This window comes from Typopeltis vanoorti, chromosome 17 (genome assembly GCF_054136105.1).
Source record: "Typopeltis vanoorti isolate ZY-2024b chromosome 17, IOZ_Tvanoo_1.0, whole genome shotgun sequence".
In the NCBI taxonomy this organism is placed as follows: Eukaryota; Metazoa; Arthropoda; class Arachnida; order Uropygi; family Thelyphonidae; genus Typopeltis; species Typopeltis vanoorti.
Genome location: NC_143565.1, coordinates 32,186,935 through 32,209,346, shown reverse-complemented (window position 1 = coordinate 32,209,346; position 22,412 = coordinate 32,186,935). Strand labels below are relative to the sequence as shown.

Sequence of the window (22,412 nt, the reverse complement as noted above, 5' to 3'; positions counted from 1 at the left end):
TCATACGAGTATACTCGTAGCTGGCTTGTGAAGCAGGTTTACCCACTACGAGTATACTCGTAGTTGGCAGCGAACGTGTTAAGAAGAAAGAAGTAAACAGAAAAATATGAAAAAGTGTAATGAAGCAGATCAGATAATATTCAATTTACACATGAAACTGATCTGAAACATAAAACAAACCTAAGATAAAAAATAAAGAAAAAGCCAACTGCAGCACAATTTTTATATTTTATGAAGAAATTCATTAACAAAAATTATGAAACAGTCTGCCACTGCTTCTCCCCCCAATAGCGTAACAATAGTTTTAAGATCCATGTTATTAACATGTTAAGTTTATTAATATATACAAGTGATGCTTAAGATAGCAAACACCATTATAACAACCTCATTCACAAAAACAAACTATTAAAATCCTGACTAAAGTCCCATAGAAAGGTGTTATGCACAAAGGAAATTCATTGTAACAGATTATTCCTATGGTCTCTATGAGCTTGTTATAATGAGAGTCAACTGTAATTGTATCTTATTAAAACTAGCTACAATTATCTTTTAATGAAATGTATTTTCATAAATAAGTGTGTATGGGATCAGTAGTGGTAGAGAGAGAGAGAGAGAGTTGAGAGGCTTGAACACTGCAGTATATTGTATTCTTCTGATATGTCAGAAGATAAATGCAATATACAGAGTGCAAAAATAATTATAAACAAGATTACATACCTTAATCTCTATGGTTTTGGAACTGCAATCACAACAATAATTGCTATGAGAAGAAGAACTATTACAACCCAATAACCTATCAAAAAAATAAAATAAAACATACATATAATTATATATATATAATTACATCTTCAGTGAACATCATTCATGAAGCATTATAAATTTTGAATCATATAAGCAATTTTAAACTGTTTTCCATCTCACTCAGGTAATATTTAACAAGTTACCTTATTCTAGTAAACTTTTCTATTTGGACAAACTGACAAATCTACAAATATCTGTAATGTTGAGTGTATGCACCTTTCAAAATTTTGCGGAATCGTGCTTAATTCCCATAATTAACAGTATTAACAGTCCTGTAATTTAAAATTTTAACACCTTTCAATGGATAACACCATTGAAAGGTGTTATCAAAATACAGAACTTTCACTATAACAAACACCAATGTAAAAATAGTCATAATTTATAATTATGAATCTTTTTACAATTGTGGCTGTAATTGTGTAATCACGTATAACTGGCATTTGTGATGTGTCCAATGCTGATATCTGTTAAAATGAAATGTAAAATATGTGAGATTTATTGTACTTATAGGATAGAAAATAATTGTCAAAATTTTAATTGTTGTTTATATAATTCACGATTGTTGTACAGTGATGTTTAGGTTCCATGAAAGAACAGAACATGATATAACAGAACAGGAAAGTACAAAATATGAAGAAAAGAACAATGAAAGAACAGAACAGCGAAGAAACAGAACTGTGACAAATCAGAATAGGGAAAAAATAAAACATTTATTATTTATTATTATTATTTTATTATGTTCATCGTAAAGATATTATCTTTTTGCCAATAACAACAGCCACGGAGGAGACTGACGGGTGATTGACAGCTAACAGAGAAAGCATTTGATATCTGGCTAATGAAAAAAAAAAAAACAAGAAGAGAGAATGGAAGTTTGAGAATGCAAACCAGAGAATTATGTTTTAGAAATTTTTTAAGAAAACTTGACAGTTGGAATATATTAATGCAGGATTTTGAAAAGGAAATCATAACAAGGCAAATCCTTCAAACTGGAAATAAAAGGAGATATTAAGTAGACATTCATTCAGACGTTCAAAGAAACGCAAATGGAAAGTTTCATCCTCTGTCTCAAGTATGCCTGCGATATTAATTGTTTTATTGGAACAAGTGAGAGAATTAGTGAAATCTGAAACTGTAATGTGGCTTTAATGAAAAGGCTCTATTTTGATACATTGTATAAAAGAGTAAAAGAAATTGCATTTTTGGAAATTATGGAGGCAACTACCGTGTTTGAATAAAAACTTTAGTTTACTATTACTAAAATTTTACAATTCGACGTTTCGACCTTTATGTCAAGGTCATCTTCTGGAGCGTACAAATATACACAGGAAACAAGCTATACTACAATCATACTGGTTCGTTAAAGACACTGACTAACCGCTACCACAATTGTTGGCCTGACCTCTGGTGAAAAAAAAAAAAAAAAAAAAAAAATAATTTATACATCAATGCTAAAGTCCTATTATTTGTGTTGTCTACTATATACATATATTAACATTATATTAACATCATTCCAGCCAGTTGGAGTGGAATGGTTTCTAATAATAGCAGATTGGCTAGAGTCCTGACTTGTGTTGAATCTTTCAAATTAGGTTGGCTAAAAGAAAGTAAAAGAAATTCTTTTTTCCTCTGGTAATGAATTTGTGATTTATGAGTCTTGTAATTAAATTGCCTGAGGTAAGAATAAATAAACTCAGTGTAACAGTGACGATGACTGGAACAAGATGTGTGCAAAATAAGGAAATACTGCATAGTCCCATGGAAGTTGAGAAGTTTTATATTTTGAGAATAGGCCTAAATATTATGAACATAAATTGCATTTTTCCCCCTTCTCTCCCATAATCTTGAAATCTCTGGTTAGAATATGCTAGTGATGCATTTGCCATCACGAGCATATTCTAACTTAAAAAACTTAAGAAGCAAGTTTCCTTTTGTAAACATTTTACATTTTTCAGGATGCTGACTCATACCAGAAGACACATTTGTCACTGTACTGGCTTTAACATGTTTACACATAAATAATTACATGGATGCAAAGTGAACACTGAAGTTATTATTATACGGGCACCTCCATGGAGTCTAAAGACTCATTGGGGAAGACCCAATCTATCATACCTTTCCTTGAACCCATTAACAGAAAAAGCACTCACAACTGACTCTGGCTGCCCATCCACTCATTCACCACTCTCGAAGCAAAAAATCTAGACCTCACACCCCTACTGACCACACCTTTATTCAACTTCCAGGGATGACCCCTTGTTCTGGTCCCTCTAGCCAAAGGCTGAAACATTTCCCCTGCATCTATTCTATAAAACCCTTTAAGCAACTTAAATGTTTCTATCATATCCCCTCTTTTTCTCCTATCAACTAGCTTCTGCAAATCACACACCATGAATCTATTCTCATAGGGACCATTCCACTGGCCACTCACCATCTTGGTCACTTGCCTCTGAATCCTCTCCACTGCTACCACATCCCCAAGAAACGCTGGAGACCAAACTTGAGCACAGTAATCCAGATGTGGGCATATCAAAGCCTCATAAAGAGGAATTACAACTTCCTTATTTCTATTTGTTAATGTGTTTTTTACTAGCCAAATAACCTTAGCAATATGTCCTCTAAACTAACTCTGTCTACCACTAAATCTCTAGCTTCATCTATTTCCTGGAATACAGTGCCATCAATGTGATAAACGACTTGTAATCTATTTATCTCAAAGTGCATAACTTTACATTTCTCGACATTAAACTGACAGCCATTAACTTATGCCAATACTGACAGTCTATTTAAATCGTTTTGAAAGTTAGCTCTCCACATCGCCTTGATTAACTATTACTCTACCTAATTTCACATCATCAGCAAACAACTGAATATTTCCTTTCAGGTTATTTCCTATATCATTTATGTACAAATTAAACAGCAATGGTCCCAGCACTGAACCTTGTGGCACACCACTAGTCACCTGTTTTCGCCTTGATTCTGACCCTCCATATACCATTTTTTGATATCTGCCCAGCAGCCACCCTCTTATCCACTTAACCAGTGTCATATCCACCCCGTTTGTTCTAATTTATTCTGTCAAATGACTTTGCAAAATCATCATATAGCCATTTCCTTTATCCAACTCAGCTGTTACTCTATTATAAAAAGTTAGTAAATTATGAAGGCATGACCTACCCTTCTCAAAGCCATGCTGACTCTCATGCAGTATCATATTTTTATCTATCTATTCTTGAATTCTCTTTTTTACCAATTTTTCTAGTACTTTTACCACCAAGCCTGATATACTGATTGGTCTATAAATTAAAATAACCTTTGACTAACAGTGAAATCACAAAGACAAATAGATTAGATAAATTTCATCAATACAGTTATTTGGATGTTAAAAATCTTCAATTCACAATTTTTCTCAAAAATGGGGAATAAACAACTTGACTTTGCTCATTAAAAAAACTAATAAACGTGTTAATAAGGATGCAATCATCAACTAATTTAAAATTTCAGAGATGAAACAAAATTTCTTGATTCCATAGAAAATACATTAAAGGAACCTCTGCATATGCAGTAAAAACTCCAGAAACTGAGCATTCTGAACAAAAACTGAGCACTCAGCATTTTTCCTAAGCTTTATCTTATTTGGATCTTTACTAGATATAACGTTCTTGCAATAGTTGTTATGGACAGACAGGCAAATCTGTAGAAATGCAAATCAAACTGCATATATTCATCTCTTTTCTGGAAACTGGGAAGTGCAATCTGGTAGACTATATTATTGACACCAGACCAAATATGAAATGAAAATACATAAGAACTTTATATAAAAGCAAGTTCTATTCTGAAGCATGGTTAAAAGAATTTTATCATATCTTCATAAACAATCCCAATTTTAACAAAACTGATATGTACCTCTTTCAAAGTTCTGAAGCATGTTCCTTAGTTATGCACTGTTCCTGTTATTTTCTATTTATATATTTGGTTTTCAAATCACTTTGTTATCACTATTAAACATACCAGTAGCTGTAATATCAATTTATCATACATTGCGATAAGTTTTTTTTCTTTGTTCTACTAGGGAAAAAAAAGTGTTCAAAAACATTCTCCTTTATATAGCGTAGTTTCAAGATCGGAATGCAGAGATTAGCAAGTTATTTCTGTTTACGCGAATTACTAATAACCATATCTCTCATTCAGCACAAGCAGGATCTGACAGATGACAATTTAGCAGAAGTCACTGCCAATCAGATAGCCCAGTAGTTTGGTGAATTATTTACTTCTGCAAAATACTCTGCCACATACACATACAAATATACACACACAATGTTTTATTTATGCCAGGCTGGTTGGCCGAGCGGTCAGTTTATTCACTTTCCAACCAACAGGCTATGGATTTGAATCCTGCCATGGGCATGGATGTTCGTGAATGTCTTTAGGTGAGAGAAGAATTTCATTGCTCAGTGTGAAACCACTGCCCGACCCACCACTGGAAGTCTGAAGTGACTTGAAAAGGTTTCATGTTTGGACTCTGGAGCAAAGTTTCTGAACTAAGTAAAAATGAATAAAAATCAAATAAAATAAATTAAGAAAAAAAATTTTTTATATATATATATATATATATATATATATATATATATATATATATATAAATTAATAAGAAAATGAAAGAAAAAAAAAATTCTTAGCCCACACCCATTCCCAATATGGTACTAATGTGCTATAAATTTACAACAAACCTTTTGTGGGTAGAAGTCACATAAAAAGTAAAAAATATTATGTAGCACTTACACCATGTCTGGGAACAGGTACTAATAATAAAATGCCATATGTTGTAATAACTTAACAGGGACATAATCATGTTGATTTCACTGACAGACATAAATTTGTTAAATTTTAGCTGCTTTCTAGTAGATACATATGTGTTATACTCTGAATGAAAGGAAAAGTCAAAACCTTTGCCTTCATTCAGATTTAACACGGTTTATCAATTCCGGAGCCAGTATTAATATATCAAGAGAAAAATAACCAATTGTAATTTATCAGTTCCGTTAATATTTAAGAAAGTTTTACCTAATGCATCATATTGAAAATAATTAGGTGTTTTGTGAAGTTTAAACTATGTAAGTGCTATTACAATGGTGAAGGCAAAGGACAATCCGATTATACAACAATGGCCTGAAGTCATACACGTGCACCTAATAGAATGCCCACATGGATGTCCTCAGAAGAGAACGCTAGGGGAGAGATTAGCGCTAGGTGTTGAAAGGAGTGATGCACCATGAGGAAAGGGAGAAATCAGGATGACGTAGGCAAGAAACATAGGGTGCGCATTTTAAAAGGTGCTGCAGTGCCAGCTCATGGCTTTTTTTTTCTCGTTCCCTGTACTGGAGTGGTCATAGGCGAAGAAGTCCATCATGAGGTCATCACAGCAATCGGCAGTGTCCATGGGCAGTTCTAGGCTATGGAATAACCTGACACGGTAAAGTTCAAGATCACGGCAGAGATTGAAGACCCATGCCCCAGCCTATTGATGAGCGAGTGGGGAGCCAGAATTGCTCCCCCCGTCAGCGATGTGTCAAGTCCAAATTCAACTGATATGTAGAAAAGCCGAGATAAATCTGGAAAGTAATCTGGAAATTGAAGGTGCTATAGGGATACACATGAAGGCCTAGTGCATCCCCAACTACTGGTAATGTAGACTCTTATTTGTTAATGTAAAATTGTGTAGGGGACAATAATTAGATATAGGTAAATCTTCAACTCAGGACTGAGCCCTCATTGAAAGAACTTTAGGAGTTATGCTGATGAAACTTAGGAACTCTATACTTTAATTGGAATAATAGTGTGAAGATAATTGTGAATGTATGTGAATTATAGAAAGAATAGCCTTTAATGGTGTCATATATAGATGAGAGTTAGATCTTTGTTAGTTTGTTAGAATCAATGGTATGAAATTATGATCTAATATGTTAAAGGAGAGTTAGCAATCATAAGTGAAACAATTCACTTCCCAATATTATCAAGATTAATTTTATGTCAGTAAAAATTTTCTTATAACATGTATTATGTCTATTCAGTGAATTAAATGTTAATTTCTTTTGAAATGAATATGAAGACTTGCCTGATTTTCATTTTACTGAACCATTCATAAAAGTTCGAACCAAGGCAGGAGGTAAGAAGAGCCAAACATAAAATAGGGGGCTACGACTGCGAGATAGATGCTAACAGTGAGATTAATTGAGAATACTCTGCTAATTGTTTAAAAATTATGAGACAGTGTGCTGATCTAGACTTTGGTTCCATGAATAAATATTCATCAAATACATTTTAGGGTGGCGCAGTAAAAATATAAATTTTCCCTAAAATTAACAAAGAACCAGTACCAGTATTGAAACAAAGGAATTGGTGCCAATTAACGACATTTCCTTTGTCTTCATAGCCCATGTGCACATCTTGTAAAATTACTCATTGGCCTAGATTGATGGTTAAGACATGACTCACTGATGTTAGCTTAAGAAATTATTTAAAGGAATAAGTCAGAACAGAGGATAAATATAAAGATATATATATATGAATACAAGTATTAAAATAAAATTATAACGAGAAAGAGCCCCCCCCCCCAGATTTAACATATGTCACTGATGACTTAACAAATAACAAGACAGTACTCAAATACTTTTATCAAGTGATTTTAATATGTTGAATGTGATGGAATCACAAAGCAATGATTATTTGCTAATTAAACTGCCACTTCTTTCAGCTGCAACTTAGTACACAAGATTTTATACATATCCCACAAAAAGAAATCTCTTTTCTAGACTAGTATAATGTACTGGAAGAAGTAACCACAGTGTAATGAAATAAGTGCATAATTCTGCAGTGTGGACACACTAATCCTACTACAATAACTTCCACAAGGAAGAAGAAGAATGGCCCAATCATGGAATTCAAATTCAAGACACATAATGCATTCCATTTGGGACCCATCGTGTTTGTGATCTGATAGAATGTACTTTCATTTCTCCAAAATCAACAATATGTCAGTGTACCTTACCAGAATGTGACCTCAGCAAAGAAGGCAGCATGGATGAAAAATATACCGCCATCATCTATCCATGAAAACCTTTCTCAAAATGTTAGGAAAAATGTTTCCTAATATTTCTAGTATTTCATGACCTGCATGTTCCATACAATTCATGACTGGCCGGACAAACAGATTCATAGAGGTTATATCAAAAAACTTTCAACACTGCTTCAAAGTGAATCCCAACCCACTGCACAGCCATCATTGCTTCTTTTCTTCCCTAAGATAGAAAGCAAGAACAAATTCTGTTTAAAGAAAGCAAAAAAATTAGTTATAATAATTAACTATTTATTTAAACAACAAACTTTACAATAACCACAGTAATTAACTTCAATGAAAGTACAGATAATATTAATTTCTAGCTCATGGCAACCATTTTTAATTGGTAAACTGACTGGTTGTATGTACCATGTATTCCTGTTCTTTGATTTGCTACACACTGATGATGTGCTGTTATTTTCAGTATGAAATATCTAATGTTTTCATTCAAGTATAATTACCGTGGTTATTATTGTGTAATTTTTGTTGTTTATAGTTATGCGACAGATACCTTTAAAGATTAAATGTCTTCTTGCTGAGTTATTAAATTAACAACTAATATTTTGCAATTAGACATGTTCATAGGCACAAGGATATGATATATATATATGTGTATGCAAACACAACAGCAGGATAACAAAAATAAACCAAGACAAAAAATAAAAAAATAAATAAAATAAAATAAACTTCAAAATAGTGGAGTGCTTAAGGGTCAAAGCTGTATAACTGAGAGGAGACCTCCACATAGCCTTTAAAGGAATGCAGTGAACCGACCAGGGCTTCTGACCTAATGTCCAATCCTCACCTTCTCGTGATGAACCCTGTTGGGTATCTACCTGGATACTGAACGAACGAGGTTGGGGTGGCAATTTGGGATTTAGCCGACCAAACTGTATTCTTATTGGCTTAAACCAATATAGAAAATGATGGTACAATATGACAAATTTTCATGCCGGCTGGGGCATCACCCGGTTAAACAGGGCCCTCGTTGTTTTCACCAGGGAACCAGGGCGAACAGCGAAAAGTCAGCTACTGGAACAACTCTGAAAGCACACCCAACTCAACATCACCAGAATTAAAGATCGGTACTATCAACATAAGAAGCACGAATGGCAAAGAAATGGAGCAAGCTGATGAATTAGATAAGTACCAGGTCAACATAATAGGGGTGACTGAAACAGAAAAGACAAAAACTGGTGAGATCTTTCAGAACAATAAATACAAAATGTTATGTTCAGGAAATGACAATCAAGGAAAAGAGGACGTAACCATAGTATTCAACACAAAATACGAGGCTAATCTTCTTGAATGGCAGGCAGTCACAAGTACAGTGATGTGGGCAAATATCAGAATGGGGAATTGGACAATGAGAAATATTTGTGGCTATGGTCCCACAGAAGGTTCTACTAAGATAGAAGTGGAGGAATTATTTGAGGCTTTAGAAAAAGCAACTGACAGAATGAAAAAGGAAAAGTTGGTCCTTGCTGGTGATCTAAATAACAGAGTAGGAAATGATTATCAGACATACAAAAATATTTTGGGGAAAATTTGGAGAAAAGAGCAAAGCCAATAATAATGGCAAATACCTGTTGGATTTCTGCTCAGGACATGGGCTGGTTATTACTAACACCATGTTCCAACATAAAAATGTGCACAAATTCACATGGAGAGAAGTGGCAAGGAATAAGAAAAGTCTCACTGACCATGTTATTGTTGATAGTGATGTTTTCTCCCTGGTGCAGGACACCGGAGTGTACAGAGGATTTGAAATTGGAAGCAATCACTATTTAGTCTAGAGCAGGATAAAATTGAATTTTGTATTCAAAAGAATAACATGTAAGAAAGTTTTAAAGCGAATAAAAGTCGAGCAGTTCTCAGATGTGAACTGTAGACTAAAATACACAAAGATTATTGAAGCAAAAATGAAAGTTTGAGAACAGGAACCAAACCTTGGAGATTCAGTGGCAAGCCTTGAAGAAAACCCTGATTGATTCAGCCAGAGAGGCATTTGGTGAGATTGTCTGCAAGGATAGAAAAATCAGAACTCCATGGTGGACACAGGAAGTTAAAGCGGAAGTGAAGGAAAAGAAAAAAAGCAGATCAAAAGTTCCTGGCAAATAAGTCAGCTTGTACTCTTAGAAAGTACAGAGACAAATGTAAGCAAGCTAAACACTGTGTAAAATTAGCTAAAAAGTCATGGGAGGACTTTGGCATAGAACATAGAAAATAAATATCAAGAAGGTGGAAAGATATTCTGGAGGTTGTTGAAGAAGCTTAGAATTGGAGGAAAGAGTGCTGTAAAAGGAGTTAGAGATGATAAAGGTTACATGAAAACAGGACAAAAAGATATCCTTGAAGTATGGAGTAATTACTTCGAAAAATTACTAAATGAAACAAGCAGTGATAGCACAATGGTAAAAAACACTCAACAGGCATACAGTCAGGAATACATATCCATACTTGAAATAGAAAAAGTATTCAAAGAGTTGAAATGTGGAAAGGCAGCAGGAGTAGATGATATTCGACCAGAAATGCTGAAGTATGGTGGTACAAAAGTCTTGCAGTGGCTGCACTGCATAGTTCAGAAAGCCTGGACAGAGGGACGAATTCCTGATGATTGGAGTAGAGCTCTAATAGTACCCATATATAAAAAGGGAAATAAAACTGAATGTGAGAATTACAGAGGTATTTCCCTACTGAGTGTTTCTGGCAAGATATATGCAAGCATACTTGAGAAACAGTTGAGAAGATTTGTGGAAGAAAAGCTTGGTGAAGAACAAGCTGGATTCAGGCCAAATAGAGGCTGTCAGGATCAGATCTTCACTTTATGACAAATAGTTGAGAAAGCATGGGAATATAACAAAGATCTGTATTTAAGTTTTGTCAAACTGGAAAAGGCATATGACAAGGTGCCAAGAGAGAAGCTATTCAATACGCTACAGTTATATGGCGTCAATGGGGCATTATATCAAGAAATACTTAGTCTTTATTTGAGTTGTATGTCAGCAGTTAGAATTGAAGAAAGTACAAGAAGATGGTTTAATGTTAAATCTGGTGTGAGACAAGGATGTACATTATCCCCTCTGTTATTCATTATCTATATGGATCACATTATGAAGGAAAGTGGTATTAAACATGATATCAGAATTGGAGATGTTAATGTCAGCTCTTTGCTTTATGCGGACGATGTTATACTTTTAAATAAATCCGCTACAAGTTTGCAAGAGTCCCTGACTAAATTGAATAACTGTTGTAATAGATATGGTATGAAGATCAGCATTAAAAAGACAAAGACAATGAAAATAGGTAGAATTGTTGAAAATGTCAACATTTTCAACAATTGTTTTTCAACAACTGTGTTTTGAATGGGGAACCTGTGGAACAAGTAAAACATTTCAGCTACTTAGGCAGAATTTTTACTGAAGATGTTAAATTAAATATGGAAATAGACAACAGAATCAACAAAGCTGGTATGGTAGGTAGTCAATTGAATAAATTCATATGGAATAAGAGAGAAATTAGCTGTATACAAGACAGCGATCAAACCAGTTTTAACTTATGGATCTGAGAGCTGGGTCAGAAGTAAAACACTTGTCTAAAGACTAGAGACCGCAGATATGAGAGTCCTAAGAAAGATTAGAGGCGTGAACAGATGGCATCAATGGCAATATCATATTAAAAACGAGGATATTAGGAAAGAACTTGACATTGTCGGCATCCAGGAATGCATTAGCAGTACTAATCTCAGGTGGTATGGTCACTTAAACAGAATGGGCGAGGAAAGATTAGCAAAACACGTGTTCTCTGCCAGGTTGGCAGGAAAGCGATCCAGAGGAAGACCAAGATATAGGTGGATTGATACGGTACAATGTGCCTTAGACAATAGAAATATAAGATCTGATAATGATAATATTGGAGTCTTGACAAGTAGTAGACTGATTTGGAGGAAAATTGTAGATAGGAAATTAGTAATGATGTAAATTTTTCATGTAGTACTATCATATACTGTATACCCCCTTGAGGGTACATGTCAGGAATTTGATGATGATGACTTCAAAACAGTGTAACCATATGATTCTGATATAATCTGTGGGTGGCGTGAAGAATCTTGATCATTCAGCTGATGGTTTCATGATGATAATCTTCCATGTTTTGGTAGAGCTATGGCAGATCCCAAAAATAGTCACTCAAAAAAGAGAAGTCTCCTCACACCCACTGAACATGATCTGTGTCAATCTGAACACTGAAGGGGGGGGACACAGATGTAACAATAAATCTGTACAATCTATACACAGATGTAAATATAAATCTGAGAGACTATTCACAATCTGCTGCAGTTATACAACTGAAGGGAGGCTATCCCCTCTACACTACCATAACCATGGGAGACTATCACCAAGAGACTAACTGAATGAGCAAAATCCATCACCACAGGTTGGGACAGTCGATAAGTTACATTTACATTACTGTGCAATTCAATGCTTCAAATGGTCATTTGGATCAAAAAAGTCATAAAAAACTTTCCTTTATATATGTAAGCTTTTTTTTTAATATATGATGATAGGCATTTAAATTACATTTGCATTCAAAAAGGTACAAACACAGTAAAGCAACATACCACAGGCACCTGACTTTTTTGTTACAGTTGTTACATTTCTAGTTTCTCTAATAAGGTGCTCTCTTGTGCGATCTGTGTGGTCTGCTATATCATCCAGTATTTCTGAAAAAGAAAACTAAATATTACTAGATGTTGAATAGAGACATGTGTCTCTATTCAACACAGATAGTGGTTTCACACATGTATGAGAAAATTAAATAGAATTTATTACTTCTCTATATTTTGCTAAATTTTGCTGTCATGAGCTTCATTCAGGGAAAAAGGCAGAAGAACTGGTAACATTTAAATTCTGAATACAAGAACGAGTAATACAGCACGTTTAATATCATGTGTCTCGGTTGCAGCTGTACAAGTAGGAAGAAACACTATTAAAGTTCAGAGATATAAGGATAGATGTATAATAGACGATGAATATAGATGATGAAGGTAGTTGCGATTGGTGGAGATGGAGAGTTGTAGAGTAGGTACCCTCCCCCGATGAATCTTTGGACTCCCTGGAGGTGTTATGTAATAATAATAATAATTAATCCATTTTTTTTTAAATCAAGCAATTAGCAGCAATCACTTCCCAAAACTTAGAGATAGACATACAATCTGTCTGATTATACAGTCTTGCAATAAATACTATTACAACTTCTCACACACACACACACCCCTGTGCTGTCCACAGAATTGTGCAAGCCCAGTTCCATTAATAGTGCTGTGTGCAGCCAATATTCGCATGTTTATCAATAATGCAGTGGGGGAGATTATGAGAACCGTGTAGCTGTAATAGCACTTCACAAAGTTGGAATGCAGCCAATTGTTAATTTCAACATGCAAAAAACACTCAGGATCAGTAGGATGTTTGTATACCAGCCAAAGAAGAGGTTGACCACGCTGCGTTAGGATGCAACAGCATGAGAGGGCATGTCTCTGCTGTAATCCTGAGGCATGCACACAGAAAGTGATGTCATGAGAGATGAATGTTTCACGGAGAATGATGTACTAACTAAAGACCTAGGGTTCAGCCTACATCATTCTATTGGACACTTCCTAACACCACAACTTATGTGCGAGAGGATGATAAAATCAAAGGCACTTCTCCACTGGTAAGCAAACAACAGACACAAAGATTATCCTCTTCACAGATAAGATTTTCAACAATGAAGAGTCGTTTAGCTGCCAAAATGATCAGGTATATACCCCAGATAGTTGCACTGTACATGGAATAGAACCCAGGATTCAGAGAGATTATCACTCAGTGTCAGTGATGGTTTGGTGGGAGAGTGACATATTAGGGAGGGGGGGTCCAAGTTGCATTTCTATGAAAAAGGGGTCAAAACCTCTGCCAAAGTTATCAAAACACTGTGCTGGAACCTGTGGTATTGTCCCTGAATAATACCTTGTTTCATAGTAGGAGCAGAAGACCTTCCAACAAGACTCAGCTCCCTGCACACAAGGCAAGGATTACAAAACGGTGGATGGAGGTGAATGTGTCCAAACATATCAGCATTTGATTGGCCATCTGGAAGTCCTGATCTGAATCTGTAGGACTTCAAATTGTGGTTGGAGCTTGAAAGAGTTAGCCTGCAAGAAATGATACCCCAACATCACCAGTCTGAAAGTGAAATTGGAGCAAGCAGTGGCAGAGTTTCTGCTGGATGTTGTGCATGCTGCCATTGATATGTGGTCTCACAGACTTCGGGTATAAGTGAAGGCAAAAGAGGGACATTTTGAACATTGAGTGCTACTATATGCACGTTATACATGTGGTTTGTATATGCTGAATGCTATAAATTATTTACTGATAAAGGTTTATGTGCTGTTCAAGTTGCAACAGTATTTATGGTTAGACCAAGTACAATTAGGATGGTGATATAGGGCTTCACACGATTTGAAAACTAGACAATCAAATATGAACCTACTGTAGTGTAGCATCTTGGTATGGTTCCAGTGAACTCTATGTCTAGTGTCAATGGCATGAGAAGCAAGTCCTGAACCTTCAGATACCAAAAATTGTATATAATCTTTATGTTCCTGGATTCTAATAGTAGCAGAATGGCCAGTTTGTTCAAAGTAGCAAAGATAACAAGAACAGGGTATTTGATAAACACCAGGCAAATATAGAGGTGATAATGTATCTTTGATAGCTGGTAAGAAAGATAACTTCTTGGCTGGTGTGAAGATGGTATACAAATTATATCTGCAAAGGATCCTCTTTGCTATTTGTTCTGATGTTCTTTTAAGGTAGGGTATACTGGTCCTTTTAATATCAGATAGCAATCTGGAAAAGGAATGATAATTATCAAATATTTTCTGTATTAAGGTCTCACTGTATCCATGAAATAATAGAGTAAGTTTATTTTATTTAATTATTCTAATAGAAGAGATGCAGAAGAAGAAATTGTGCTTGCTTGGTGTACATGGCTTTTGATAATACCTATTTTTTTATTAAAGGTGATGATGTGAAGATGCATGGATATATCTGCTCTAAAGGATGGCTTCCTGTAAACAGAAAATTCAATATTACCAGCATAGTTATAATGTATTAAAGTATACAAAAAGGAGAGACAGTTGTTAGATTCACATTTACTAGTGAACTTGATGAGAGTATATAACGAGTTAATTTCATCGAGAAATTGAAGTAGTTTTGTTTCAGAATGAGACTAGATTGCAAAGATGTCATTCACAAAATGTAACCAAATGTGAGGTCAAAGAGAAATACTGTTAGAAATGTGATCCATTAAATGGTCCATAAAATAATCAGCCAAAGCAGGTGATATATAGGACTACCCATTGTTTCAAAGCCAAATAAAATAAATGGCATTGATAATAAACCTGAATAATCTGATAATGTCATCAAATTTCATATTAGTCACTGAGACATCTTCAGGGAGTATAAGTGACATTAGCAACATACACACACACACACACACACACACACAATGAAACAAATGACAATAATGACTCTAAAGTCCTATCTGGGTGGTATGCACTCTATGGGCATCTGTAAGCTGCCAATCATATAAAATTGAGATCTGGCAATTAATGTTTCCCAAATTTTGGGAAGTTTTTTTGCACGGTATTTGTTTAAATTTGCTTGATTTCTGAGTGCTGCTGTAGATTCCAAAAATAATCTTTCATTTTTTAAATTTACCATGATGAAGCAGGGTGGTTTTCTTCCAGAACATTCAGTGAGTGGTATCTAATACATTGTCTGCAAGACCAGATTGTTCATAGTCGTAAATGCAGATGTAAGTTTTGTGTTCATCTAAACAGATGGTAGCTTATCTGTCTGTCTGTCTGTCCGAAGTAAACCAGCTTGCAGGAACAGGGTACTTTGTATACTCCAGGTACTGAGAAATGAGGGAAGCTGATCCTTGGCAGAAGGGATAAGGGAAGCAAGTTACCACTGGGACTTAAAAGTTGTGTAGAAATTGAACTTTTTGAATGACCTGGCTATTTTTCCAATGTACTCCAAATGTAAGGCATAGTGATGGCATTTCTGAAATCCTTCTGAAGGGATGGCTGAGGATTGGGAGCAGGAGTAATTATTTTTTTTTTTTAATTCTGTAAGCACTTGTAGTCATTGGATAGTCAAAGGTGTTGTGTATACAGCAGTTTTGTTGAAAGAGATGTTCCACTAGAACAAAGATTTTAGGCTACCTCTTGTTACATCAGAAACTTCTCAAAAATTGGGAAACATGCATTGTTAGAGGTCCCAAATTACATCTTAAACTGCCTACAAACATTCATAGAAGACACACCACATAGATAGGACCTCAAGAGATAGGCGTCATCATAGCCACGTGTTTTCAGTGAGTACTGTTTAAACATAACTATTAATTTTGAAGAAAATAACAATAATTTAATTAATACTTTCCTACATTTCAGCAACATTACATCGCCATCATCAGGGATCACAACAAAAACAATGTAATGTGAATGCAGGCACTAACACTGGGTAAATGATGTTGAAGAAAGGCAACAGAAGTGGGCCTAGAGTAAACAATATCCTCTAGTGAGCTAAACGGGGGGTAGTCGTGGCTTACGATCTTAGAATGTATGCTTCCCAAATTTAGGGTAGTCTCATGCACCCAAATTTGTTGAGGTTTAGAAAGCAATTAGCACACTCGCACATAACCATAACTATGCACCATAAATTGGGAGTTAAAAAAATTCTGGAAGAAGAAATAATGATCCAAATAAAATGAGGTAGCTGAAGCCTTCCCAAACATATTGCCAACATCAGACTGGATGTAGCCCTATGTACTCACCCAAGCCAAACCACTAAAAAGTAACCTATCAAAAAAGAATTTGAAGCTCTACAAGAAATTAAAAGCAATAACAAAATAGTAATTACAAAAACAGATAAGGGAAATGCCAGTATGGTTTTAAACCAATTTGATTACTCAGGTAAGCTTGCCTCCTTCTTCTAGATCATTCTATCTACTTCCCTATAAACTATGATCCCACCAGAACACAAATCAGAACACTCCATAGAACACTCCTTAAAAAAAGATTACCTCTTGGCCTGCTAGAAGTACAAACAGGCTAAAACTTTATAACTCTAGATCCCCCCCCCCCAAACCCTAGATATATGGACTACCAAAAATTGATAAACAAAATGTGTGATTACGTCCCATTGTGGATGGCATTGATTCATCACATACAAATTAGTCAAACATTTAGCCAAAGTGCTTACACAATATACTGGCAACACACCTTCACACATAAAAAAACTCAGTCCACTTTTAAAGCCAGTATAGAAAACCCTCACACTCTAACACACTAACATTATGGACAGTTTTGATGTCTCATCTTTATTCGCCAATGTCCCACTCAAAGATTCCTTAGATCTCATCCAAGCCACATTTCCTCCCGATATTTCACCCGTTTCACTTCACCATGAAGTTAGGCATTTTGTTTGGCAAGGAAAATTTTACAAACAGATAGAGGGGAGAGCCATGGATTCTCCATTTTCTCCACCCCTGGCCAACTTCTTCATGGAAACCTCTGAAGAAAAAGCCTTAAACTCTGCCCACATAAACCCACTGTCTGGCTATGCTACATGAATGATGTGTTCTCCATTTGGCCACAGGCCTGGATGCACTCCACAATTTCTTAACACATCTAAACAATCAACATCCCAGAATACAGTTCACCTTAGAAAAGAAAACAACAGTCTCCCATTCCTAGACACCCCAATTACATGCCAGCCTGATGGATCCCTGGCATTCTCCATTTATAGAAAACCTACATGTACAGGTAGATACATTCATCAGCAGTCCCCAGCCCCAACAATATGGGACTATAAAAATCCTATACAACAGGGCAAAATTAATCAGTTCTGATAACAGTGCCCTAATTACTGAACTTGACCATATCCCCAACACTTTCTTAGTAAATGGCTACAACCTCCCCCAAAAATATTAAACCCTGTAACCTAAACCTCCCCTTCCTGTTCAGAGCAGAGATTACTCAAGATCTATCACAGTTCCATATATCCAGGGCACATCCAAAAAATTAACAAAATCCTAAGGAAACACAATCTTACAACCATTACAAACCACATAGGAAATTGGCATCCCTTATCTGCTACACCAAAGACCAGCCACATCTCTAGACCTAAGTATACCAGGTCACTTGCAGTTGCAGACTGTCCTACTATGGCCAAACAGGCAGGACATCCAATATCAGAATATCTGAACACAAGGAATACATCCGGTTCCACCAATACAGCAACTTAGAACTTGCTGACCAAGTTTTGGACACCCACCACAGGATACTGCAGCAAATATAAATATGGAAGACTATTCCTGAAATCTGCCTCAGCCCTGAAAAACTTCCCAAACTTCAACAAATTTGGGTGCATGAGATTGTCCTGAATTTGAGAAGCATACATTCTAAGATTGTCAGGCCAAGACTATCCAATTTAGCCCACTAGGAAGCACCATTGAGGACTCTAGGCCTGACTTTCTTTGCCTTTCTTCAGCCTCATTTGCCCAGTGTTGGTGCCTGTGTGCACATATCATTGTTATTTTTGATCCGTGATGATGACAATGTAATGTTGCAGAAATCTTTAAAAAAAAAAAAAAAAATCAGCTAACGCCTTTTTATTCACATATATGGGGAGTAGGCGAGGCCATTTAGCCCTATCTAACTTTTGGAGACTGATTGGTACCAGTGGAGATTGAACTGCCCACTCAGTCTCCAAAAGTTAGATAGGGCTAAATGGCCTCGCCTACTCCCCATATAGATGGCCCAAGGCTATCACTAATTAAGCGGTACACAAGGAAGAGAGACAGCTCAAATGCGCCGCAATCTCGTGGTCCCTAACCCTAACACAATATATTTAATGTCTGAAATAATGTGGGTTCTACAGTCGATTTTCTTGAGTTTACAGGACGAAAAACCCGAGTTTCCGGAAGGAAAAACCCGCTTGCCCGTGCCAGAGATCGACTAACTCGGGAACCGGTCGAAAAAAGGCTTAGAAAAATTTCCTCTAGTCACCGACTAGACTCGAAACCAAGTCTTCCTTCGTGCGGTCAAGTGCCGTGGTGTGCAAAAGCCACATCCACTGAGCTACACAGGCTCCATGTTGCAGAAACATAGAAAAGTATTAATTAAAGTATTTTATAATTAATATTTTAGTATACATTTGTTATTTCCTGAAAAATTAATTAGTTATGAGTAACTAACGTATAAGCCTAGCTACAAGAACGAGTATTGTGTTGCCTTTGAGTGTTTGTTACAGTATGATTTGTACTCCCTGAAGATGTCTGTGACTGAGATGAAATATTAGAAGCATTAAAATTAGTTTTTAATCCTTTCTTTGTGCTGTCAATATTCCATTAAACCTCCAACATGATACCCTCCCCAGCACTTAGGCCTTAGATGTTTAAGAGACATGCACGTCAGACATCGTAAAGTTTTTTTTTTTTTTTTTTAAATAACAGCTTCATACATGTAAGAGGAAACTAAATAGAATTTATTACTCCTATATATTTTGCTCAATATGTCATGGGCTTCATTCAGGAAGAAGGCAGAAAAACTGGTAACAACATTTAAATTCTGAATACAAGAGCGAGCTATACAATATGTGTATATCATGTCTCGGTCACAGCCGTACAAGAGGAAACACTAATAAAAATAAATATAACCAAAAATGGGAACACAAATCTAGATTATATTGAACAATTACCCCCCCCCATGTATCTATCCCATCCCATTTTCCACTGCATGTGGGATCCAATGCCCATCATAGCGAAGTGGCTTGGCATTTTGCTAGACCTTATTTTGGCTGGTTTGTCTGTGACGAAGAGGAAAACAAGTCAAATATCTGAGATGGTAAAACAAACCACCTTGGTATGAATACAGTTCACTTGCTTTCAGTTGAAATTCCAACCAATGAATATTATTATCATTAACTAAGCTATATATGTGCTTGTGATGATTTTTGATATCACTCAGATTTGTGATTGCTAGGCTTTGATCAATTATTTCTAACCCAACTCTTAGATCCATAAGTTAAAACTACTTTGAATGCTGTCCTGCATACCAATAATTTAATGTTTTGATTGAATTTTCTCTTACTCCATATAAATTTATTCAATTAACTGCTAATCATACCAGTACCAGCTTTGCTTATTCTGGTGTCTATTTTCACATTTAATTTTACAATTACTGAATAAAATATTTCAGTAAAAAATATTTTATTTGTTCTGTAGGTTTTCAATGAAGAATGCAGTTGATATTTTTTATGTTCCTGTCTATTTTTCATATTTTTTGCCTTTATACTGCTGATTTCATGCCTAATCTCTTATGGCAGTTATTTAATTTAGTTAAATATGAAACAAGAACATGAAGTATCCTGAAGACTTGTACTGGATTTATTTAAGAGTTTAAAATCATCTGCATAAAGTAAAAATGTGAGATAACTTTCATTTTGATATAAGGTTTAATGCTACTTACTTTCATAAAGTGACATATAAAGATGAATAATTGTGGAAACAGCATGCACACTTGTCTTTTTTATGGCAAATCTTACAACAATCTATCATCTTGCACCTCCAATTCTAACTGTTGACTTGCAGCTTTAATACAGACTATGCATCTATATAATGTTCCCTTCCCCTTGGCAACTTGTAATATGCTGTTTTGTTTTTAGGTTTACAAATCTTAAATACAGATCTTTGTTATATTCTCATGAATTCTCAACTACACATCTTAAAGTGAAAATCTGATTTTGACAATGGTTTGGTGTTTTGATTGAATTTGACCGAAACAGTTTGTTCCTCTTCCATAATATTTCTTCACCTCTACTCAACTATGCATTCATAAATGTTAAGTGGAACACTCAGCAGGGAGATTTCTCTGTAATTCTCACAGTGTTTTATTATGCAGGGCAGGTACCATAAAACTTTTCCATATTTCAGATTTCTAAAAGCTTTTTTTTTTTTTTCCTACCTCGAGTATTGATAGGGGTTGCTTAAGGGTCAAAGCTGTATAACTGAGAGGAGACCTCCACATAGCCTTTAAAGGAATGCGGAGAACCGACCAGGGCTTCTGACCTAATGTCCAATCCTCACCTTCTCGTGGTGCAGCCTGTTGGGTATCTACTTTGATACTGAACGAACGAGGATGGGCTGGCAATTTGGGATTTAGCCGACCAAATTGTATTCTTAGTGGTTAAACCAAAATAAAAAATGATGGTACAACATGACAAAATTTCATGCCGGCTGGGGCGTCACCCAGTTAAACAAGGCCCCGTTGTTTTCGCCACGGAACCAAGGCGAAAAACGAAGTCAGCTACTGGAACAAATCTGTAAACAAACCCCAACTCAACATCACCAGAGTTAAAGATCGGTACTATCAACGTATGAAACCTGAATGGCAAAGAAATGGAGCTAGCTGAGGAATTAGATAAGTACCAGATCAACATAATAGGGGTGACTGAAACAAAAAAGACCAAAACTGGTGAGATCTTTCTGAGCAATAAATACAAAATGTTATATTCAGGCAATGACAATCAAGGAAAAGAAGGCGTAGCCATAGTATTCAACACAAAATATGAGGCTAATCTTCTTGAATGGCAGTCAGTCTCAAGCAGAGTAATGTGGGCAAATATGAGAATGGGAAACTGGACAATGAGACTTATTTGTGCCTATGGTCCCACAGAAGGTTCTACTAAAGTAGAAGTGGAGGAATATTTTGACGCTTTAGAAAAAGCAACTGACACAATGAAAAGGGAAAAGTTGGTCCTTGTTGGGAATCTAAATAGCAGAGTAGGAAATGATTGTGAGACATACAAAAATATTTTGGGAAAATTTGGAGAAAAGAGCAAAGCTAATAATAATGGCAAATATCTGTTGGATTTCTGCTCAGGACATGAACTGATTATTACTAACACCATGTTCCAACATAAAAATGAGCACAAATTCATATGGAGAGAAGAGGCTAGGAATAAGAAAAGTCTCATTGACTATGTTATTGTTGATAGTGATGTTTTCTCCCTGGTGCAGGACACCAGCGTGTACAGAGGATTTGAAATTGGAAGTGATCACTTTAGTCTTGAGCAGGTTAAAATTGAATTTCATATTGAAAAGAATAACATGTAAGAAAGTTTTAAAGCGAATAAAAGTTGAGCAGCTCTCAGATGTTAACTGTAGACTAAAATACACAAAGATTATTGAAAAGAAAATGAAAACGTTTGAGAACTGTAATCAAACCTTGGAGATTCACTGGCAAACTCTGAAGAAAACCCTGATTGATTCGGCCAGAGAGGCATGTGGTGAGGTTGTGGGCAAGGATAAAAAAAATCAGAACTCCCTGGTGGACACAGGAAGTTAAAGAGGCAGTGAAGGAAAAGAAGAAAGCATATCAAAAGTTCCT

At 35.7% G+C, this 22,412-nt stretch overlaps 1 protein-coding gene across 4 annotated transcripts in view; it reads right to left on the bottom strand.

Annotated features, from left to right (window-relative positions):
- Positions 1-22,412, bottom strand: part of Syx8 (syntaxin 8) — a 93,408-nt gene that overhangs the window by 5,569 nt on the left and 65,427 nt on the right. For all 4 annotated transcript variants that reach the window (XM_090407004.1, XM_090407005.1, XM_090407006.1 and 1 more), the window contains exons 7-8: positions 12,537-12,638; positions 718-793 (exon numbers count right to left, since the gene is read on the bottom strand). In XM_090407004.1, coding sequence (XP_090263130.1) covers positions 726-793; positions 12,537-12,638 — 170 coding nt within the window. In that variant the 3' untranslated portion in view covers positions 718-725. The remainder of the gene's footprint in view (positions 1-717; positions 794-12,536; positions 12,639-22,412) is intronic.